This window comes from Pelophylax lessonae (assembly GCF_965119305.1).
Source record: "Pelophylax lessonae genome assembly, chromosome: 8".
Classification (NCBI taxonomy): domain Eukaryota; kingdom Metazoa; phylum Chordata; class Amphibia; order Anura; family Ranidae; genus Pelophylax; species Pelophylax lessonae.
Genome location: NC_138775.1, coordinates 53,151,953 through 53,170,276, shown reverse-complemented (window position 1 = coordinate 53,170,276; position 18,324 = coordinate 53,151,953). Strand labels below are relative to the sequence as shown.

The 18,324-nt window shown below is 42.2% G+C and overlaps 1 protein-coding gene across 2 annotated transcripts in view; it reads left to right on the top strand.

Annotated features, from left to right (window-relative positions):
- Positions 1-18,324, top strand: part of PRICKLE2 (prickle planar cell polarity protein 2) — a 462,431-nt gene that overhangs the window by 416,748 nt on the left and 27,359 nt on the right. For both annotated transcript variants that reach the window (XM_082265402.1, XM_082265403.1), the window contains one exon: positions 4,407-5,240. In XM_082265402.1, the coding sequence (XP_082121528.1) occupies positions 4,407-5,240 (834 nt within the window). The remainder of the gene's footprint in view (positions 1-4,406; positions 5,241-18,324) is intronic.

Here is an 18,324-nt window from a genome sequence, read left to right as displayed (position 1 = left end):
GGCAGCAGCGTGAGCCATTAGCTCCCACTGCTGTCAATCACAGCCAATCAGGAGACGGAGGAGGCAGGGACACACAGAGCAGCGGCTCAGCTCAGGTGCCCCCATAACAAGCTGGGGCCAGGAGAAAAGTAAGATCTGGACCACTCTGTGCAAAACCCCTGCACAGAGCAAGTAAGTATAACATGTTTGTTATTTTAATTAAAAAAAATTAAAGCTTTACAATCACTTTAAAGCTCAACCCTAGACTTCTGTCCCACTGTTTTTTTCCTTTTTTTTTTTTACATACCTTTTTTTGATGTCTTCAGGCCAGTCATGTGATGGGCAGTGCCCCCTTCTTCTTCAGATCTTCTTCCACAATGGGTACTGACAGAATGACATCAGCACTGTTCTCTCCATAATTGCATGTGACTGCAGGGTGGCATGGAGACTAAGGCTCCTTTGCACACTGGGATTTTAAAAAATGGCAGTTCCCTTGGCAGAAAAAGTGCTCATAAAGAGCTTTTTTGTGCATGTTTCAGGAGTTTTTAGCATTTTTTTCTACCAGATGTTAAAAGCTGAGCTTAAAATATGCCTCAAAACATTCTAATGTGCATGGATACATGGGATAACTTTGGGAAGCTGCTTTTACAGGCAAAACTCTAAACTCCTGTAGAAGCAGCGATTTTGAAGCCAGTGTGCATGGACCCTTACCCCTCCTGGTCCTTTATACACCGCACTCACAGGATGTCCTCAGACTTCTGGGTTGGCTGACTTTGGACATCATTCAATCAAGAACAACTGGTGATGGAAAGGAATTACTGTGGGGGATGGTGCCATAGTGAGTACTGCAGTCAGAGTCTAAATCCCCTTCTAGGCAACTATTTACAGAAAATCCCAGAGTTTGACTTTAAAGTGGTTGTAACATCAGAATAACCAAAACTGCCATTTCCTGTTTTATCAAAATCTAATTCTACAGTGTATACTTTCTCTCACAGCACCTCTGTGCTGTCACGTGTCCTCCTCCGCTCTCCTTCCCCGATCTAAGGAATGCAGGGGGAGGTGCTGTAAGAGAAGGTATTTAGGATTTTAATTTTTTTAAAAATGGACACACGGGATGGCAGTTTTTTCTAAATAGGGTACCCTAGTTTTAAAGGGGTCACGGCCTTGGACCTGTAGAGCACCCTGCACAGAGCGCCTTTGGGGCTTGGTATTCCAAGAGTCCCTGATCCCAGGGTCCAGCGCCTAAAAAGGAAAGCATTACAGGCAAAACCTTGTATCTGCTTCTTGAGGCTCAGGTACCATCTTTTTAGTCCATTGACTGTTTTAGATGGATCTGATCGCTAACCCCTTAGATTCAGTGATCTTTGATCGGGGTAAGTAGCATATTTTCTTTCTACTCTGAAGAGAAAAGTGGAGAGACTCTCCACAGTGACCATCACCTTTAGACACTGGCGAAAAAACTGAGGTACTTCCTGTGTGGGAGGGGTTATATAAGGGCATCCTTTCTGATTGGTTGCCAGTGTCCTTCACCTGTAGGTGGCTATATAATCCATATGTTATGATTTATGGCTCTGTGTACCGTGATGTACGAAAGGAAAATAGTATTTTCAAGCCACAGGGAAGAGCAGTAGGAGGGGAGGGGTGGGGAGGAGATCGGCTCTCACACACAGGCTTCAGAACTGACTGGCAGGGAGGAAGGAGGAGAGGGAGAGACTTAGAGCAGAGAGCGGGATGACGGCGGCACGTAAACTGACCATGGTATCATAGATCAGCAGCTGTGATTATTGTGGTCAGCACACACAGGGGGACACAGGAACAGGCAGGATCAACCAGGCATTTTTTTTGCATAGGAAGGGACAAATTGCATGGTAGAAGCACTCTGCTATAGATCATGCCTTAAAGGAACAGAAGCTTTTTTTTTTTTTTTTTTTTTTTTTAGGGTTACAACCGCTTTAAGATGAAGAAAGACAGTGTACAGAAATCTTGGCCAATAATCCCTGGCTAATACTTATTAGGGGGAAATTTAATTGTCTAAACGCTGTCGTACAATCCAATGACATCCTCCCCTCGTCTCCTCCATAATATAAAAGCTTGACCAATACAACCTTGCTTGTTTGTAGGAAAATCTTTTGTTTTGATTGGTCAAAGAGAATTTTAGAGATGTAATTTACTGGACCATTATGTCTTATTACAGGCAAAGAGTGAAAGTGTAAAATAGTTATTGGATAGTAAATTTACTATTTATTTATTTTAAAGCAATCTTCAATCAGGTTATTTTGTGAAGGATTGTGTAGCTCGATTGATGGATAGGTATTTAAATTTGCCCTAAGTATTGTTGTAAATGTCTGCTACGTTTATAAAAAGTAACATTTTCGTCTGTGAACCAGGATGGTAAAGCACAGCATTTAGTCTTTCCCAGACTTTTCCTCCATGGCCCTATTTAAAATATGATGGAGAATTTCCTCCCCATTCATCACACGTAGCAGAGACATATTCCACAGCTTGCAGCCAAACAGCTCCTGGGAACGGGTGATATAGCTTCAGGAGGATGAAATATGCTTCACTCAGTGTTAACAGCATGCTGCTAAGGAGTTTGGTGAAAAAAAAATCAAAGTTCTAGTCACCACAAGTGCAAAAATGCAGACCCTGCAGTGTTGATGGGGTTTCTGTCTGTTCTTGGAATGTACAGTGAGAGTTTACCTATCATTAAACGGAGAAAGAGGTTGCAATGCAGAACATTGCTCCCTTCTTTCCGGGGTAGGACTGTAAAACTTTTAGCCTGTTGACCCAACTTTTATGGAATGGATATTTCCTGTGGCTGAAGAAAATGCATCAAATAGGGGTAGGGGTAGAGTTATTGGCCCGATGTTAGCTCCAATACCTTGGAGCCCAAAGTTTTGCCTGTAGGCTCCCTGCAGCTGATGTTTTCCCATTTAGTTTAGGTTTACACTGATGCTGTGCAAGTTGAATCTGTTTTGCAATGCAATTTCAGGGAGCAGTTGTTGCAGTTCAGAGGTGATTCTAAAGCTGTGTTCACATTTATGCGGATGCGGCTCACAGCACGGGTCCGGTGCATCACTGTTCTCCGTTTCAGGAATAAATCAGGCCCGAATTTTTGCCTGAGTTCAGACCTGAAACAAAGCCAAAACTGTAAAGGACCCCTGTGCAATCCTCTCCACAGCAGCCATAGAGATGTGTGAACCGGCTCCATTGAGAGCCAGACACACTCTCCTGTCATGCGAATTAGATGCAGAGAAAGCCGCATCCAATTCGCACTAGTGTGGACCCAGCCTTGAGCATTTTTGATGAGATTTTGGTATAGTCAATCAGTCTCTCTCTCTCTTTCTCTCTTTTTCCTGACATAGACCAGGGATGGGAGGTAAAGGACAAAGCAAAAACTTTCAGAAAACATACTGAAATCTTAGGACAGATAAGAGATCTGCATGAAATTTCCATTCAAGTCTATGTAACTGCAAATTGTACCGCACTGCACTAAACTCGCACAGCACCTATTTTAAAATCGCACTGGAATCACACTGCATATACTGTATGTGAACAGCGTCTATAGAAACTCATGTTATTTCACTTGTCATGCAAATCTATGTATTCTGAAATGCATCAGAAATCACATCAATGTGAACTTACTGACTTGCCATGCCTTGTCCGGCAGTATGCCTCTGTTTAGAGGTGGCTATCCTTGTAGATCCACTGAATGAATGAAGTAGAAGCAATGAGATTCTTACATTGCAGGTCCTCAGATACATTTTCTTCTCCAGCAAGGAAAACAGTAACATAAGAGTGACAAACTCTAATCTCACTTCAAATCTCCTTAGACTAGTAAAGGCAGTAGTGCCTTATATGATCTAATGCTGCATGTATAGATCAAATGCTCAAAGCACGGTGGTGCCTTGGCACAGAGAGTGCACTGATTTTTTCAGTTGGAGTTCAAGGCAAAAGGTACCTTGTCCATGGTAGAGCTTAGGCACAAATAACATTTTTAGATGTTTTCTGTAAGACAGCAAATATTTACTTTTTGAGTTCAGGCCTGTCTTAAGTTTTTATTTCTTCCCCTCTTCTATGGGGATGTACTTCCCCTTTCTGAGGTTATTATTGGCAATAGATCAGGAAGATTGCTGCAACAAGACAGGTGATACAGGTGAGTTCGGGACTCCAGTGTATAGATCTCATTAGAGGTCCTTCGTAATGAGTGTATAATCCCTCCATATCTGATGCATAGAGCAGCGATTTTTTAGTTGGATCTATGGGTAACTATTATATTGTGTTGCAAAAAAATGAAAAAAAAAAAAAACCACTGCTTTAAATAATAAATCATTTGTTGAACGTTTTCTATGAGTTACTTTGTTCTTGCAATCCCTCTGACCCCACCACTCAAATAATCTAAAATAATCTTTTCTCTTTTTTTATAGGTATTGACCAAGGACAGATGACCTATGACGGGCAGCACTGGCATGCTACAGAGACTTGCTTTTGTTGTGCCCACTGTAAAAAATCACTACTTGGACGCCCCTTTCTGCCCAAGCAAGGCCAGATATTCTGCTCAAGAGCATGCAGTTTGGGTGAGGATCCCAATGGCTCAGACTCTTCAGATTCTGCATTTCAAAATGCCAGGGCAAAGGAGTCACGTCGTAGTGCTAAGATAGGCAAGAATAAAGCTAAACTCGAAGACAACAACATGAACCAACTACATGTAACTACCAATAGACTTTCCACAGACGTTGACCCTCTCTCTTTACAAATGGATTTACTGAGCGTATCAAGCCAAAACCCAAGCTTGAACCGTGATCAGCGATGGAGGAGCAGAGATGAACTCTATAATTATGGCAACAAGCTAGAGAGGAGTCAATCCCAGAGTCCTCTGCAGCTGCTTAGCCAGTGTAACATAAGGACTTCCTACAGTCCTGGACAGGGAGCCGGTGCCCAGCCAGACATGTGGGCAAAGCATTTCAGTAACCAAAAAAGAAGTTTGTCAATGATGAGTCACAGTGAGAGCTTCAATCAAGATGGCAGAGAGGATTACTATCAAGGGAGACTGCGCCAGCAGGAAAGCTTTAGTGATACTTCCACTCACAGTTTTAATGAAGCACGATCAAGTCTACGAGTTCCAGAAAACAAAAATCTGAATTCGCAGCAGTGTCGAACAAGGCATCCAATCAATGCACTTAAATTCACTGATGGGTTAACCCCGACAGAACAAACTCCCAGAGGTTCTATGGAGTCACTTGCATTGTCAAATGCTACAGGTACGACCTCAGCATTGGGGGTTTCCATTTTTCTTTTCCTTAAATGTATAATTTTGTGCAAGCATTTTACAAGATTTTTTACCCAAATGTATTGTTATTGTATTATTGGTAGTTTAAAAATTAGGCTGTTTTTTGTTTTTAGCTTACTTTTGTTTAAAGGCCAAGCCTTGACTTGCAGTAAACCTGTACCGAAAGAGATGTGGTGGCTACCATTCCTAACCATTTTATAAACATGCTAGCTGCTTGGACCAGGAGGAAACATGCAACCACTGAAGTGAAAGCAAAGCCAAAACTCCTGACCAGTTACATCTTCTAAATCAGTAACTTAAATAGTACTGAAGCCAAGCATAAAAGTTTACTTTAAAGGAGAAGTATGACTAAAGCTTTTTTGACCTTACTTCTCCTATGGATCTCAAGAGTGCACTTTGACCTGTTTTGAGCTGACAGCAGGCTAAAGTCCGCTGTTGGCTGATATCACTCAGCCAGTCCATGTGCTGGATCGATCTCGACTATACAGTCAGGATCCACCCAGATGCCTGGACTGGCAGCTGGCTCAGGCTCTCAGTGAGCCACTGGGATACTGAGACAGCAACTCCTGCCCCCTCCACAGCCCAGCGCTCCAGTGAGCACTGGAGGGGCAGTGCAGAGGGCCAGTGACTGACAGTCACTGCTCTCCACTGAGAGCCGAGGGGGGAGAAACGAGTGATCAGCAGGCTTTGATTGCTCTGTTCTCAGTGCAGAGGCAGCGGGCGACATATGCAGCATCGGATGGATGCTGCATCCACCCAGGTGACTATCATTTTATTTTACTTCTCTTTTAAACTAGTAAATACAGTCTTTTTGCTTATTTCTGGCACATTTACTGTAAGCAAGCAGTAAAAAAAGACAATAGATTGGTAATCATTACTATGTGTATACTTGCGCAGCTTCTTGAAATGTCCATTATACTTAATAGCTGGAAAAAAAACACATGTCCATCAAGTTCAACCCAAAATAAACTTCTCATTCTTGAGAACAGTAAATCCAGAGCTGATCCACAGGAAGGCAAAAAACAAACCCTTATAAAGCTTTGTCTAATTTGCTCTAACAGAAAAAAAAAATCCTTCCTGATCCCCATAGGCAATTGGATAACTCATTGGATCAACGTTGTAGAATAACACAATTAGGTTTTTTTTTTTAATTATTAGTAGCTGCTTGTATATCATGCACTTAAAAACACAATCAAATCTTTTTTAAAAAACAATCTGCTAAGTTAAAAAGATCCAGTTTCTGTGGAAGACTATTCCACATTTTCTCATCTCTTATAGCCATACGGTACCTAAACACAGGTGGGATACTCTGCCGGTTCCATGCCAGCCTAGAAGATTTTTCATTTTTACCACCAGGCACCATTAATACTTAAAGTGGACCTTCATCCTAAAAAAAAAAAAAAAAAAAAAAAATATTTTCTCCTGCCTAATACCCCATCAGTCTCTCACATTTGAATATTATTATTATTATTTTTCAATTTTGTAAGCTTTCTGCACATGCACAGATGTGCAGCAGAGTTTTAAAGTCCCAAATCTTGGTATGTCTGCCCAAATGTGGAAACCCCCCCACACCAGTGCAGATATGTTGCTGGACTCTGCCATTACCAGAAGGCCAGATAGAGCCCTTCTACACATCCATGCAGGCACAGACTAACAAACATGATATTGCTGGGAAGGGGCTGCCAAATGTAAAGGGAACTGAAGTCTCTTTTTAAAGATCATGGACTAGTTATCGCTCAAATCCATCTAATTTTGTTTTCAGTTTCAGATATAGTGGGAAGAGTTAGAACCTCAATTCTGTACTGGTCCTTTTGTTCTTGTATCTAAAGCCTTTTTTTAAAATGTTTATTCTGTATTTTATTGAGTTTACGGATAGTACAAAGCAATATCAAAATTGTACATAACGTAACCAGACTAACACACAGGTTTGGGGGTATATTAGTACAGTGCATATTTAGTAATTTAGAGAGTCAGATTAGAACCACAATTAGAGAGAATCAACATGAGGAAACAAATAAGGGGTCAGGGAGCACTGCTTTACCCTCAATTTCCCATTGACATAACAAATGTAGTCACAAAGAAGGAATAAACATGTAACATTGAACATTTCTTCTTGGGTTAAAGCATGGGTGTCCAACCTTTTGGCTTCTCTGGGCCACAATGAGTGTAGAGAAATTTTCTCTGGCCGGATATAAAATATAAACTATAGTTAAGGTATATAAGTAATAAAACGCTGCCACGTCCTTTCCGCGCTGCAGCTTAACACAACTAGAGGATGATCCCTTCCGAGGCAGCCTCTGCCTACAGTTAGTTGGAAGCCGCTGTGGCCGTGCCCCCGACCTGACTTCCTTCTTACCCATCAAAAAAAAAATAATTGTCAAGGGCCAGTGGGCCGCATTGCCTGGGGCTCTGGGCCGCATGCGGCCCCCGGGCCGCAGGTTGGACATGCCTGGGTTAGAGTAATACATAACCACAACCTATGATCATTAATAGGAGTGGTAGAAAAGACCCTTGTTAAGAACTAGGTGGGTAGAGTGGTAGTGTAAAGAGAAGAGATAAGGAGTAAGAAAAAAGAGGGGGGAGGGGGAAAGGAAAAAAGGGGAGGGGTTTGCACATCCAAAACCATGGAGGTCCCAGATAAGGCTCAACAGTCAAACTACACCTAATATGAATGGTTCAACATTCGAATAGTATCAAAAGTGGGACCAAACAGTCCACATGAGCTCGTAGGATTTGGTTTTATCCCCATCCCAGGCAATCATATGCTCCAGGTAAAGCCATTGTTTTTATTTTTTTAAATTTGGATAGGGTTTAAAGGGTTAGATCCCTTGTCAGATTTTTATTGCTGTCTGTGTCCCCACTAGACAGATTCACCAAATTCATTTAGTTCTAGTGTCCACTGTCACAAGGGTTGAAAGTGAGTAAAAATCCAGAAAATAGAGTTATCACCAGAACAGGAACAAAAAGCAAATCTTTCACAGTCTTAGAGGAAATTTCGCCACAATTTGGAGAGATTTTCTCCCACGGAACACGGAGTGAAGGAAAATATCCCCAACAGGACATTGATGGCAGAAATCAGGGCATAAAGCATTCCTTACCTAGAAACAAACAAAAAAAAGTTTGGGCTTTAGATGTAGTTTAAAGACTTGCTTCACATCCTGGTGACAGAAGTTTGGATGTGATAGGCCATATCATAAGTCATTCTTTCATCGCACTCAATCCAGGAGAAAGCCTTTAGTATGAGGATGCTGCAGCAACAACCCGCCAGTTAACTGGTGTCAAAATAGAAGATAGTATTTATTGCCAGCACACCATGACTCCTATAATAGTCTACAAATTTATTAAAGGGAAAACATGACAATAACTGCAACATATGGGAGCCACTCAGGACCTCTTCATCAGGATGTGATGATGTTGCATGCCTGAAGAAGAGGTCTTGCATGGCTACAAAACGTTGCTGTGCACTTATTCTAATGTGATCAATTTAATACATTTTCGGACTGTTATATGGAGCCATGGTGTGCTGGTAGCATATACTTGTTGTATGTGATAGGGTGTAAGCTGGAGTTGGGTTTCAGCGGTAATAAATCATTGTCTAGTTTATCGTCTAGTAGAAGTCAGTGTAGGGTTGGAAAGCACGTCCACCTCTCATGCTTCCTGTGTGAAAATGTCAGGTTTTGGCTGTGTTGTGTTTTAACTTAATTGAACTGGTGTCCTAGTGTGACTTGGCCACAGATCCCTTCTGGGTGAATGACAGAAAAGGGGGAAGCATTGTCTGCATCAGGGCCGTGTACATCTGCTGCAGACAAAAGGTCTTAGGTCACTTTCTAAAAGGCTTGCCAAGTCTTCTTCCATTCATCTAATGTTTACTTTCTTTTATTCTAGAGTCAAGATTAGTAAAAATAATGAGTTCAGACATTCACTGGTAAAATATAAATGACTAGTACTTATAACTCCCTATATATGTTTTATGTGAAATATAACACGCTTTATTAAAAGGAGGAGCAACATGTACCTGCCTGCCTGTCAATTTAAAGGTCTTCACCTAAATATGAAAATCGGTAGTTGCTTGGTGCTGGCAAGTTGAATCATATGCTGGCGACTTGTCATGGATTCCAGTGGAGAAATATTGAAGTATGATTTCCTGGTTACACCCAAATACTGCAGCCAATCTAAAACCACGCAATGACATCACGGTTCAGCAATGGATTCTCCACTGGGCATGATAAACAGATGATTAGGGAATCCAGCTTTGATTTGGTATATACTGAGAGAGAGATGTTTAGCGACTATACAATATAAAGATATATTGTCTTTGTAGAGCAATAAAGTGATTCAGCCCACCAACGTGAATTTTCATTGGAGTTGGCCTTTATTATTTAAAATTGTTTAACCAGTTCTGGACCAGAAGGATTTGCCCCCTTAATGACCAGGCCATTTTTTGCGATTCGGCACTGCGTTAATTCAACGGAAAATTGCGCGGCCGTGCAACGCTGTACCAAAATAAAATTGATGTCCTTTTTTTCCCACAAATAGAGCTTTCTTTAGGTGGTATTTGAACACCTGTGCTATTTTTATTTTTTGCGCTATAAACAAAAAAAAAGCAACCATTCTGAAAAAAAAAAAACAATATTATTCACTTTCTGGTATATAACATTCCCCCCCAAAAAATTTAAAAATCACATTTTTCATCCTTTTGTATTCTGCTACATATTTTTGGTAAAAAAAATTGCAATAAGCGTATTTCATTTGGTTTGCGTAAAAGTTATCGCGTCTACAAACTAGGGGAAAGATTTGTCATTTTTATTTATTTATTTATTTTACTAGTAATGGCGGCGATCTGCGATTTTTTTTTTTTTTTTTAAAGGTGTTTATACATTTTCAATAACAATACATAACAAAGGTACAAGCAATGACAGTAAGAGCCGGTTCACATAGGAGCGACCCGACTTACCGGGGCGATCTGTGAAGTCGTGGTGCACAGCGCGCACCGCGACCTCGGAGCGGCATGCACAGACTTCATATCATTGAAGTCAATGCAGGTTGCTCCAGGTCGCCCCAAAGTAGTACAGGACCCTTTTGTGTTGCTCCTATTAGAACGGGTCCTGTGCTAATCTATGGCAGGCGACCCACAGCGACTTGTCAGGCGACCTGGTCGCCTGACAAGTCGCCCCAGTGTGAACCGGCTCTAAAACAGAGCAGGGAATAAACAACGAACCAATGGACAGCATTGCAGGGAGCATTGCTAGGGAGGAAGAGAAGGACGGGGGGACCTCAAGACAGAATTGCTTGGAAGCCGAACAGCAACATAGGGACACACCTAGCAGGACACCTCAAGTGGTCACCACCCTAAGGTGGACAGACAACCAGACAAGACGACCAACACAAACAAGGACACTCACACACTCACAAACCAACTCACACACCCACACTTCCACACACACACACCTTCCCCTACCCTCAGGTATTATACTACATGCTAGTCAGATAATCCTCAATTCACATGGGACCCCCATGGTCTCAATCAGCAGACCAGCTGGAATGCAGAGGGGTATCCGCCCAGATCGAATCCTCTACATCAAGCCAAGGTTGCCAAACTTTAGAAAACTTGCCAGGACACCCTCTACTCTTATAGATCGGTTTATAGAGTGGTACATCTCCACGCACTTTAACATAGAACTGCTGTACGGTAGGCGGTTTAACACTTTTCCAATGTAACAAGATACGTTTCCTAGCATAGAACAGTAGTATGCGGATCAGGGTCCGGGGATGTACACGGTGAATAAAATCATTCAACTCGCCCAACAGGCCTACCTCCGGCGTATGTGGGACCGGCAGGTGTAATTTATCATTAAAAAATGCAAAAATAGACGTCCAGTAACCTCTAATATGGGGGCAGGACCAAAACATGTGGAGGTGGTCTGCTGCAGGTCAACCACATCTAGGACAGGCGGATCCCGGGGCAACACCCATACGGAACAATTTTTGAGGCGTGTAGTGCAAATGGTGAATGAATTTGAACAGTATGAGTCTGTGGTTAGAACTAATAAGGTCCTGGAAGCACACCTCAGAGGCCTCATCCCACACCTCCTCGGACAGCTCAGGAAGCAGTGTGGCCCACTTGCACATGGCCAGCTTAAATGGGTCAGCACTACCTGCCTGCAGCCTAGAGTAAAACATAGTGACCATTTTAGTTACCTCTGGGATAGACAACAACTTTTCCATTGGGGATTCCTCGAGCTCCAGGGTCAACCCAGCAAAGTGCACCCGGGCGGCGTGGCGCAGTAACAAGTATTTAAAAAAGGAATGGTTGCACACACCATATCGGGCCTTCAGGTCATCAAAAGATACAAAAAAGGTTTGACCTAAAGACATGGGAGACATGCGTCACCCCAAGTCCCGACCACAAACAAGAGTCCGGGTGACCATGAAGCTCGGGGAAGTTTGGATTATCCCACAATGGGGCATTAGGAGACACCACGGGTTCATCCAACAGCATCACATTGCCAGCATGCCAAGCCAGCCACCCAACCTCCATAGGAGAGACACGAGAGCAGCGCCTATGCAACGATGGCTATCTGCGATTTTTAGCGGGACTTCGACATTGCGGCGGACAGATCGGACACCATACTGACATTTCTGACACTTTTTGGTTAAAGTGGTTCTAAAGGCAAAAGGTTTTTTACTTTAATCCATTCTATGCATTAAGATAAAAAACCTTCAGTATGCAGCAGCCAACCTCATGGGGGTCTAGGGAAAATGAGGAGGAGGGAATGGTAGCATAAGACTCAACAACAGCCCAAACCATGTAGAGAGCAGAATTGTTCTATTCCTTTTTTATATGAATTCCCATGGTTTTGAGATGGAATGGCCAGCAAGCTTAAATATCAATGCCTGTAATTTTCCTTCAGGCTCTGTACTTACCTCTGTCAAGCTGTGGTGGGCCAAATACACTATATATATACATATATATATATATATATATATTGAGGGAGGACTAGCTCGGTGGTAGGCGTGGATGACACCTTTGGGGGGGTTCATTACACAGGGAGATAGCCGAGAAGTGGTTGCAAACAACAGTTTGGTTTATTCTTGCAATTTACTTCCCACCAGTGCAAGCCTCAAAAACAGCATAATTCAAAATAAACATAAATAAAATAAATCCTTGCCACCTTCTCACATACAGGAACCTATCTACCAACCTACTGTTGGAGCAAACTTTGCTGATCCTACAGCAGACACTCAATAGTCCATTTATTTTCTTCCACATAGAAATAGTTCAAGACCTCACCTTGAGTAGTCTTCAGTCTTAAATAATTTCCCCTTCACACAGGAAATGTCCATTGGTTTCTTTTCACATAGAAACGATCCGAGACCTCACTTCGAGTAGTCTTCACACTTGTTATCCTCCTCAGCCACATCGCTTCAGGAGGTCTTCCCCATGCTCACACAGCTTTCAGGGGGCACACATCTGACTGCCCTCCTCTCCCTATGCCCACACAGCGGCAGGAGGCAGCAATCCTTAGACTTCCTCTGGACAAATTATAGAGGCCTTCATTTCCTCATTCTGAACAGCTGAAGTCTGTTCAACGTCCTCCTGGCTAGCTCTGCAGCCGACACCCTATAGTAATTGGTGAATTTTCTAAACCAGGTGGAAATGTATCTCCTGTCTGTGACTACATCCACAGATTTACCTGACTTCCCGTCACATTATATATATATATATATATATATATATATATATACACTATATTACCAAAATTGGGACGCCTCGCTTTACACGCACATGAACCTTAATGGCATCCCAGTCTTAATCCATAGGACTCAAAATTGAGTTGGCCCACGTTTTGCTGCTATAAAAGCTTCAACTCTTCTGGGAAAGCAGTCCACAAGGTTTAGGAGCGTGTCCATGGGAATGTTTGACCATTCTTCCAGAAGCACATTTGTGAGGTCAGACACTGACTGATGTTGAATGAGAAGGCCTGGCTCCACTCTAATTCATCCCAAAGGTGTTCTATCGGGTTAAGGTCAGGACAAGCCAGTCAAGTTCCTCCACCCCAAACTTGCTCATCCATGTCTTTATGGACTTTGCTATGTGCACTAGTCCAAATAATTTGGAGAAGGGGGGATTATGGTGTGGGTTGTTTTTCAGGGATTTGGCTTGGCTCCTTAGTTCCAGTGAAGGGAACTCTTAAGGTGTCAGCATACCAAGACATTTTGGATAATTTCATGCTTCCAACTTTGTGGGAACAGTTTGGGGTTGGCCCTTCCTTTTCTAACATGACTGCACACCAGTGCACAAAGCAAGGTCCATAAAGACATGGATGAGCGAGTTTGGGGTGGAGGAACATGACTGGCCTGCACAGAGTCCTGACCTCAACCTGACAAAACACCTTTGGGATGAATTAGAGGGGAGACTGCGAGCCAGGCCTTCTTTCCAACGTCATTGCATGACATTGCAAATGCGCTTCTGGAAGAATGGTCGAACATTCTCATAGACACACTCCTAAACCTTGTGGACAGCCTTCCCAGAAGAGTTGAAGCTGTTATAGCTGCAAAGGGTGGGCCAGCTCAATTTTGAACCCTATATATCTATATCTATATCTATATATATATATATATATATATATATATATATATAGTTGTACAGACTCTCTTTAATCCAGGCCTCTTGATGCTTTTTACTCTTGGCGGCTAACTCTGAAATGTTTACTCTTATTTTTTTCACAGAACGATGAGATTTTCTTCTCTGCCATTGTCTAGATGGGTTTAATTGCCTGCCAGTTACCTAGCAGGATATAATTATCATTTCACGTGCAGGTGTCTACTGTTTTAATGACTTAAACAGTCTGTCAGACCTGGCTCTTTGGCTTTGCTTTTGATTTATTTACTGCATTGTGTTCAAGTTTTTATTTCTCTCAGACATGTGCTAGCTCTGAGCTAAAATACTGGGTGTACAAAATTCTATTGAACTGTGCCCAGAAGCAACCAGTGATAAGGCGTTGGGCCAAACTGGCTCCAAATCCCATCTTCAGCTTGGAAAGTTGCATTTGGTATTAACACAAATATATAATATTGGAAAGAAGTCATTTTAAAGAATGGATGAGTACAAAATCTCCCAGAGAGATTTACAGGGTACCTATATGGAAAATTTAAAGTGGCATTCATGTTGCTGTCTGTCAATAGCATTAACACAGTAGTTTTTGTTTAACAGATTCTTTCTTGCAACATAGTTTTATTACCTGTTGATCCTGCTAGTAAATCTGTTATTTTTCCACTTCCTCTAATAGGGTGACAACACTGTTTTTTATAAAAAGGAATTTTGCAGCTGTGTTTTCACGTTGTTAACAGGGTAGTCTTAGATGGACATGTAGGTTTAAATGGACTTAAAGTGATTGTAAAGGTTTTTTTTTTTTCCATAAAGTTTATTGAGCAAAAAATTGTAATAAACAGAATCCACAATTGATACACTGTTTTTACAAAAGAGTATGCAAGTATGCACAAGAGTGGTCAGTACAAATATCAACATGTGTTATACAGGGGAACCCCGTGGTGCAAACAAGTTGGTAAAACATAAACTAAGGTATGAGTTAGGTCGAATGCGAAAAACGTATCCAAAAGTACTGGGTTCAGATTCAACATGGGCTTATATGATAAGTGTGTCTGCCAAAGAGTGCAGCGTGCTGTGTACGTGTCATGTTGGGCCTAGAGGTGGCCGACACCTAGAGGGCATTGGGAGTAGAGTGATCATTGTGGATTGAAGAAGCGTGGGCTGCACCTAGAGGGCATTGGAAGTAGAGTGATCATTGTGGATTGAAGAAGTGTAGGAGTTGATAGGTTAGGGGTTGATTAGTAATAATGTTCATCTGCAAATCCAGTGGACTATATTTATAGATAAGAGAGATGAAGCTGAAAGCATGGGAAGGAAGGGAGAGATAGAAAGTGAAAAGGTAGAGGAGAGAGGAAAGGGAATAAAAAGGGGGAGGGGGAGCAGTAGGCTATAAGGAGGGTAAGGAGTGATGAGTGCTCTACGATGTCTCGCAGGACTGTCTTATTTTCCCTTATTTATCTGGAAACAAGTGTAGGGAGTTCGGGTTGTTTTTTTTTTTTTTAATAACAAGCTATACTTACTTGCTCTGTGCAAGGGTTTTGCACAGATCAGCCCAGATCCTCCTCTTCTGGGGTATCCCAGCATCGCTTCTGGCTCCTACTCTTCATTGGGTGCCCCTACGAAGAGCCACTTTGAATGGGGGGCACCCCTGCGGGCGCACTCACGAGTACCGCTGCTGCGTCTATTGACACAGACAGCAGGACACGCCCTCGCCCCCTGCTATCGTGTCACTGGATTTGATTGACAGCAGTGGGAGCCAATGGCTCCTGCTGCTATCAATCAATCCAATGAGGACCCCTAGACAGTGGGTGGAGCTGCTGGGCTCGTGCTTGTCGCTGGAACGTTCGGATTCAGGTAAGAATAACGGGGGGTCTAGGGGGCAACTGCAACCAAGAAGGTTTTTCACCTTAAAGAGGAAGTAAACCCTCCTCTACAACTTGTACCTATAGGTAAGCCTATGATAAGGCTTATCTATAGGTACTGTAAATATCTCCTAAACATGTACCGTTTAGGAGATATTTACCTTACATGCCGCCAGTGACGTCACTGGCGCATGCGCTCTGAAGGAACGGCCGATCGTGCCGTTCCTTCAGAGTCCCGTGCCGTGACTGTCGGCTCCGGCGCGCGTGCGCGGGAGTGACGTCACCGCGGCTCCGGCCAATCAGATGGCCGGTTGCCGCGATCCCGGAAGACGGGCGACTGAACATGTCGCCCGTCATAGAGGTGAGTCAGCGGCACGGCGGGGGCTCGTTCTAAGGTAAGTATTGCATAATGAGCTAGTATGCGATGCATACTAGCTCATTATGTCTTTCTCTTGCAGGGTGTAAAAAAAAAAAAAACAAACGGGTTTACAACCTCTTTAATGCATGGAATGCATTAAGATGAGAAACCTTGAGACTTTAAAACTGCTTTAAAGTGTTTGTTACCCCCAACATTTCATATTACTGATATGTGTCTGTTGTACCATGTGCTTGTAGCAAGAGAAGCCAGTCTGACAGCCAGGCAATTAAGGAGTAGGTTCACCCTACCCGTTTTTAGGGTAGCATGTAACATGTTCCCAATCCTGCAGCCGCTTCCTTATTCTACCTGCAAAAAATTTGCATTTATTATGTTTTTTAAAGGTGAACTTAGCCACTTCCTGATTTTACCTGAAAAAATTGTGCATTTATTAGGTTTTTTTTTAAAGGTGAACTTAAAAGTTAAACTTCACTAATGGCAGCCTCCCTTTTAAGGAGGTTTTCTTTTAAAGGGGCCTCTAATATTTAGCAGCTTGGCACACAGGCAGAGATCCTTGTTTGCTGTCCTCATGTAGCCAAGAGCGTTCCTCTTTTGGAATGTTCAAACAGCCCTGATCATCTGTATTTCAGATGTAGAAGATTTGTTGTTGTGCCGAGTTACTCAGTAAAGGTATAAGGGTATGGATAGAAAAAAAAATTAAAAAACAAAACAAAAACCTAAAGTATAACTAATGGCAAAACCTTTTCTTTAGTTTTGGATAGAGTGGAGGGGAATTTCAACGCTTGTCAGTTTTTATTGCTTTCTGGGCCCCCCCCCTTAGGGAGATTCACCCTCTCCATTTGTCCTGTTTACCATTATCATTGAAAGTCCTTAGTCCGTACCCTTGGGACCCTTGGTTTGAGTCTTGGTCAGGGCAAAAAATGCATGGAATCCACATGTTCTTCCTGTGCTCGCATGGGTTTTTTTTACAGGTACTCCAGTTTACCTCCATGCTCCATGCCCCAAAGGCATTCTAGTGGGTTAATTGGCTCCTGTCTTTATAACATTGGACCTGCAATGCCTTAAAAAGAATTCATACTTCTTGAAATGTTCCACATTTTGTCATGTTACAACCAAAAACGTAAATGTATTTTGTTTTTTGTTTTTTTGTTTTTTCCAAATGTATTTTTATTGGGATTTCATGTGATAGACCAACACAAAGTGGCACATAATTGTGAAGTGGAAGGAAAATGATAAAAGGTTTCCAATTTTTTTTACAAATAAATAACTGAAAAGTGTGACGGCCATTTGTATTCAGTCCCCTTTACTCTGATACCCCTAACTAAAATCTAGTGGAACCAATTGCCTTCGGAATTCACCTAATTAGTAAATGAGGCCACCTGTGTGTAATTTAATCTCAGTATAAATATGACTGTTATGTGAAGCCCTCAGAGGTTTGTTAGAGAATCTTACTGAACAAACAGCATCATAAAGACTAGGGAACACACCAGACAGGTGAGGGATAAAATCCCAATAAAATACATTTATGTTTTCAATTGCAACAAGACAAAATGTGAAAAATTTCACGGGGTATGAATACTTTTTTCAGGAGCAGATAAAGCGCCTTTAGTCCCCAGGGAGACAACTGCTATAGAAATACAAAATGAAAGTGACCTCTTTAGTGGCTGCTGCAGGCCATCTTATCGGATTCTGCTGGGGATCACATGGAAGCATTTGATACCTCACGTTGCTTTAGCGTTCGCTGCATATTAGATGGCTCAATATTTAGATTGTGTTATATTGATCGGCCTGTAGAGAATTATTTGACCCAATTAAAATGGCTGTATTCACTGTGTGCAGGTAATGGATCAAATTAACACGTACAAAGACACATAACGGAAGAAAACATCATAATTATGCATTTGCGGCAAGTGTCGGTTCACCTAATTATTGCTGAGCTCTGCTGGAAGCTGCTGTTTGTAGGTCATAAAGCTATGGGGGCTCAGCAAACTGCAAGAATGTTTAATGAATTACATTTTACCACCTTTCAGATACATTTCTGTTATATACAATAGCATCAATGTAAAACCAAGGAGCTTTTAGATTGTCCTCTTTATTGCTGTAGACCAGGGGTGTCAAACTCAATTTAATTGCGGGCCGCTTCAGCATTATGATTGCCCTCAAAAGGGCCGGTTGTATCTGTTAGACTAGATGTCAAGAGCATCCC